Genomic DNA, 6350 nt, shown 5'->3' on the forward strand with positions numbered 1-6350 from the left:
TAAATACTTCAAAATAATTTGAGCTTCAGCCTGATTTAATAACATTTATATAAATATGAATGTCTTTGGTCAAATTAAGCTGTAAAATAAATAGTTTATCCCTTTAAATGCAATGGATTTTGAAAGATATCAACAAAAAATGGGCAAAAAACTTTAAAAGCGATTTTCTCAGGTTTTCAATTGGAAAAAGAGGGCAGAGATGGGTAGGCTATAAAGATGGGTAGGCTATATCTTTAAAACCATTCAAGGTATGACTTTGACTAGGATGTCATTTTAAAGCTTATTGTCTCATCTTTCCATTGATACATGAAATTTGGGTCACTGACTCATTTTGCTGAATCAGGTCACATTTAATAATAACTTTAATAATTTAATAATAACTTTAATAATAATTTCAGCTTTAATAGTGTAAATTCCACTGTAATGCTGGACCTCCAGTTTGAGAATTACTGGACTAAATGATTCAAGAAACACAAGGCTGGTAAGATGCTATCATAGTGCTTTATTGATTCAGCAGCAAGAAAAAGAGAAGATAAGAAAGATTAAGATTAATCAAGCTTTTATAATTTTCTGTTAATAATATCTGAGATTTCTGTTAATGATTGAGCTCCTCTGTTGCTTCAGTGATGCATGACAGACTATAAAGTACACCTGCGGACGGAGCCATCAACACAGACGACCCACAGCAATCCCAGGTCAAAGCTCACATGCTTGTGGCCATTGGGACAGGCAACAATCGATAACCAGTCTGTGCCAGCGGGGTTGGACTGAGAGACGTCAGTTCTGCAAAATTATGGTTTCTTGAATGCAGTATATGATTTATATGTGAAAGTTATTCTTGAAAAATTCATAATTTTGTTCATAAAAAGTTTTATTAAATGATGACTGTTCAGTTCACCTTTGGTATAAGACCCCTTGAGAATTGACACCAAAAACACTGCCATCAGTTGCTACTTCAATCATGGACAGAAGTCCAGGAATTTTCACAAAGGAGCCGGACCCGGAACAGGTATTACCAGACACACCCTGAACAAGACCGAAAGAAACACAAACCAGTCAGCCATAACCTGATATTGCTGAGTTCAACATGTTCCTGGGTCAACATTTTAGTTGATCCTGGAACAACATTCAAATCAACCAATCAGATTTGAGGGACAAGTTTACAGATTATGTAAACAAAACATCAAATACTGTTAAAAATTTAGGTGTAATCATTGACTCTACCCTTTCCTTTCAGTCTCATATTTCCTCTATAACCAAATCTGCATTCTTTCACCTACGTCGCATTGCCCAACTCCGTCCCTTCATCAGTACCAAAGACGCCGAAACTGTCATCCATGCATTTGTCTCATCACGCCTTGATTACTGTAATGCCCTCTTCATTGGTCTACCTACCAGCTGCATTTCCAGATTACAATACATTCAAAACTCTGCTGCTAGAATACTCACCCATACCAAGCGTTCTGCTCACATCACCCCAATTTTGTATGATCTCCACTGGCTTCCAGTTGCCTACCGTATTAAATTCAAAATTCTTCTGCTCACTTTTAAATCTTTGCATGGTTTGGCTCCCCCTTATCTCTGTAATATGCTCGTCCCCTATACTCCAACTCGCTCACTACGTTCCTCTGACTCTGGCCTTCTCGTTGTCCCTCGGCATCGCAGATCATTCAGTGTTATTGCACCCAAACTCTGGAATTCTCTCCCACGCTCACTCTGTTGTGTCAATAATATCTCTGAATTTAAATCATTACTCAAAACTCACCTGTTTTCTGAATGTTATACCCCTGATTTGATTAATTGATTACTCTGCATTATTACTATTATTTCTCTGAATGTTATGTCTCTTAAGTCTTGTTTTGTAATTTTGTACTTGACTCTATTTTTCTGTATACTTCCATTATTGTTTCTCATCATTGTCTACTTGTATTATCTCTTCCCTGTTAATTGTTCACTGTAAAGCGTCCTTGAGCTATGGAAAGGCGCTATATAAATAAAACTTATTATTATTATTATTAAAGTTTAGGCTTAAAATCATGAATTGGTGCTTCTACATCAGTGTTATTCATCTATCATTTCCCTCTGATTTTTGAGATAACTTATGGGTAGGGTTAGGTTTAGGGGTAGGAATAGGGTTAAGACTAAATTTTCAGACAAAATATGTTGACCCAGGAACGCATCTAACTCAGCAATATCAGGACGTGCTGTCGTCACATCAAGAAATTGTTTGCTGCTTCCACACCAAACAAACTGTTTCTTTATTTCTTTAGTTATGTCAGAAAATGCTTGCGTGATGTTTACTTTATTGTTGTACTTTTAAAAACCTGGTGTATTTGAACTTGTACTCAAGCCCCTGTATTTAACAATGTGACATTACCTTCATGATCCAGATTAGTTCATCACCGCTCACTCCCCAACAGCTGTACGGGCCACAGCTGTAATACTTCAGCTTTCCATTAAGTTGAACCCAAGGAACAGAGTTGGATGGCAAATTGTTGTTAGCATCCATATTTAAACAATATATGTCATCATTCATATTGACACCTGCAACATTCTGATCTCCTCCAGCATCCACCTGTTTGAGAAGGCCTAACAGTACAAGCAACAGGTTGGATGAAAGATTAGTTTAACTGGAAGAATAACGGTTATGCTTTATTTTACAGTCCATTCCAGTGTACATTTACATTTATTCATTTTGCAGAGGCTTTTATCCAAAGCAACTTACAAGTGAGGAATATAACAAGCGAATCATTGTGAAGAGGCATATAGACACAAGAAGTGCTCACAACACAAGTTTCAGTTACATTGCTTGGAGTAGCATAAGCTAGAATAGGGAGGGATTAAAGGAAGTGAAAGCATAGAGAAAGTACCCAAGAAAGTACTGGTAATACAAGGTAAGTACATGGGTTGAGGTTATGTTTAGGGGTAGGTTCAGGGTCAGTACCTAGTTATAACCCAGTTATTGTAATTTCTACAGTATAATAAGTACAAAGTATCTACATGCAGAACAGGACTGTAAAATAAAGTGCTACCAGAATGACAATAAGCTGATGTCATTGGTACTGTGATTTTAAAACAATGACTCCAAACTAAAATCACGTACATTAATAACAGATTAAACATATCTTATGATTTCTGTAACTCTTTACCTGTAATCTGCACAAGGCTGCCACCCCGCACCTTGAAGATGTTGTTTGCTGTATCCACCCCAAACTGACCAGCAGGACCAACACTGAAGTGTTTTAGAGACGTAAAGACCTTTGTGAAGACGTTATTAATCAGGACGAAGACTTCATTTTGATCGTTCACTCCAACCACTGAGCCTGCCCCAGCGTCTATCTGCTTCAGGGTGCCACAAATCATTTCACAGTTTAAAGCTGTGAAAACATGGTGCAAAATAAGTACAAACAGACACTTTTAAAAATGAATTAAATACTTTTATATTAAAATATAGCAAAAAAATATTATTTTAAAATGGATTTTAATATATGTATCACATCACATTAGTACCAAAATGTACCAAATCACATTAGTAGCTTACCCATAGTGTGAATGAACTGGCAGCTGAAGAGTAGCAGGACGCTATGATACAGCTTCATTGCTCTGTTCATAACCAGAAATCATTTATATAAGTGAGTAAAACATAATCAGTATTAAAATAACAGTAATTAAATGAAGATAACCTTCTCTTCATAGATCAGAATTCAACAGTCAGTGTCCTCTTCTGAGATAAAGGTACCAGAAACTTGCATCAAATGCTGTTGACAGACCATTTATATAGCCAAAATTTGTTTCCTGATAAGGGAGGGGGATGGGGTGATTCTACTAGGAAAAATCATGTTATTGTCATGAAGACCGTCTGTGAACTCACTGTGCCCATGCAACCCTCTACACCCAGGTGAAAAAAAAGTACACTTCTATAATGTACTTAAAGTGCCCTTTTTTTGCACACTAATTTTGTAATTAATATACTAAAAATTCATACTTCTTAAGATAATCTTAAGAACATCTAAGTGTACTCAACTGTGCTATTTTGAGGCACCATGAAATATGAACTAAAATGTGTATTTAACATACTATCTCTGTATTAAAAAAAATTTATTTAGTTACCACTTGTAGTACACTATGGGTTCAAGTGTAGTATATATGGTAACTAAATACATTTTTTTTAAAAAACAGAGATAGTATGTTAAATACACATTTTAGTTCATATTTCATGGTGCCTCAAAATAGCACAGTTGAGTAAAATAAAAAATTGACTAGCCAATGGCGAGTCAAGCTTAAGTATGTCCGTTGAGCAGGGCTCTTCAAGTAGTTTCATACGAGGGACAGATTAGGTTAATAGGTTTAAATGAAAATATTCTCACAGTGAGACTTGGTGACCACAGGTAAAACCATACATGGCTATTCACTACCACTGTCAAATGATATTATATTATGATATGTTATAGGCCTATAAAATACGCCTAAACAAAGTTAAAAACTACACCATCAGAAAGACATGTGTCATAGTTATGTTATGTTCGTTTTAGTTTTCATGGACTTTTAGTTTGATGTCACGTCTTCCTTTGTTCTGTTTTCCCGCCACCTTTTAGTTGTCATGGTAATTCATTTAATCATCACAGGTGTTCATTATTAGTTACCTAATTTGCTATGTATTTAAGTTCCTGCCTTTTCACTCTTGAGTTGTCTGGTATTACTTGTGTTGCGTGTGTTTATGCACTGTGTTATACGTTTGGATTATCTTTGAGTCTTCTAAATAAACCTTGTTGGATTTTTGTCCTCCTCTTCGTCTTCCTTGGAGCCACCATAACAACATGAATAATATATATTCCCCTACCCACCTAAACCTGCAATATAAAAGATTATAAGTTTTCAATATAAATATTCCTCAGTTCAACAAACCGTGGTAATTTACAACAGTTCATTCATGGTAAAGGGTGGTGATTTTGGGATTTAAAAGTCTTCTATCTTCATTCATGGCATGTTTCTCCTGTTTTCCTCATCAGTCTTGGTGGGAATGTTGAGGCTGTTTCATCTGAATTAAAACTAGTTTAATCATTGAGTGATTTGTAGTTTGTAACCGAGAGGTGTGTGTCGAATTTAAACGCTTCTCACTAGATGTCGCAACGCTGTTTAATCATGGTATCCGGGACCGGGAATAACGCAGTTCCTTTAAACTTTCGTTCCGTTATCCACTTGGCCGTTCAGTGTAGTTCAACTAGTGAAACATCTGAAAACTGCGCTATTTGTTCTGTTGTTGTTACTGACGTAGAAACAACTTCAGATGATTCAGTGACAAAGCGGTCCGAACTAATCCAAATAGTTTCAAAACGTTTGCAAGAGCGTTTGGCCAATTCACGGAAAAGAAAGAATCGAGACAAAAGAATGATTAATTCATGAATGACTGGTATCGCTGGTTCAGTCGACAGAAATACGGAACATACACAATAACTGCTGAAATATTCGCGTGGAAAACGTTTCTCAGGTCAGCGCGGATGGTACAAACAGTGCGTAGCCTATATAGCCATACAGCTGCAGGCGCCACTGCGGCCACATATCTAACCAAATTTAGCCACACCACCAGGAAAAGAGGAGGAGGGAGATTGAGGTGCTACGGGCCGGATGAAGATGATTGGCAGGCGGATTTTGCTGCCAGTTGATGAGGGTTGCCAAGCTATGGCCCGTTTCTAAGGCTTTGCCCATGTCTACTGGATGACAATCCTGACGTGTATTGAGTTTCATGCAATTTGAAGCATGCTATGAGTCTCAAAAGCATCCAAAACAAATATTGAAGTTTGATCTGTTGCTATGGCAACAGTGCTTGAAAAATTTCAAAAATCTTTTCAGAGGTCTACATTTGCCATGACTTGACATTAATCTAATTAAGTTTAAAAATAAATCAGGTAAAAATAAAATTATGATCTTAAAGAATTTTGAAAGTGACACTCTTCCTGTTCCCTTTATGTCGCCATAAATACGTTGCTTCGCCACAGCCAAACCACTCGAGACATCAATTTAGCATCCTTATTGTCTTGACTTCATGCTGACCGAGTTTGGTGATAATTGGATTATTTGCCTAGGAGGAGTATATCAGAGCATGATTTCAGTGCATGCGTTTTTCAAACAACTAGGGGTGTAACGGTACGCGTATTCGTACCGAACGATTCACTGGGCAAGTTCCAAATGGAAGTGATCATCCCTATGCCCTATGTGATCATCCCTCTGTAAGCAGGGTACATGCATGCCATATGTAGCCGTTTGGAATGCACTTGGCAAAGGGAGCGGCGCCATTATCCTCAGCTGGGCTGTTCCCATGACAACACAGCACCGGCATAAATACATATACA

At 37.2% G+C, this 6350-nt stretch overlaps 1 protein-coding gene across 1 annotated transcript; it reads right to left on the minus strand.

Moving 5' to 3' along the window:
* Positions 1–482: 482 nt before the first annotated feature.
* Positions 483–3757, minus strand: LOC137029756 (fish-egg lectin-like). Its single transcript, XM_067399427.1, has 6 exons — positions 3684–3757; positions 3542–3603; positions 3150–3377; positions 2378–2589; positions 899–1026; positions 483–783 (listed from the first exon to the last, which is right to left on the minus strand). The coding sequence occupies exons 1-6, from the start codon at positions 3692–3694 to the stop codon at positions 639–641; spliced, it is 786 nt and encodes a 261-aa protein (XP_067255528.1). The 5' UTR covers positions 3695–3757; the 3' UTR covers positions 483–638.
* Positions 3758–6350: the final 2593 nt, after the last annotated feature.

This window comes from Chanodichthys erythropterus, chromosome 10 (assembly GCF_024489055.1).
Source record: "Chanodichthys erythropterus isolate Z2021 chromosome 10, ASM2448905v1, whole genome shotgun sequence".
Taxonomy (NCBI): domain Eukaryota; kingdom Metazoa; phylum Chordata; class Actinopteri; order Cypriniformes; family Xenocyprididae; genus Chanodichthys; species Chanodichthys erythropterus.

Excerpts from the sequence above, each read along its gene's own strand:
- LOC137029756 (XM_067399427.1), bottom strand. Across the intron at positions 1,027-2,377 it reads AACTAATCTGGATCATGAAG|GGTGTGTCTGGTAATACCTG; the intron begins GTAATGTCACAT and ends GGTCTTGTTCAG. Across the intron at positions 784-898 it reads CAAGGGGTCTTATACCAAAG|AACTGACGTCTCTCAGTCCA; the intron begins GTGAACTGAACA and ends ATAATTTTGCAG.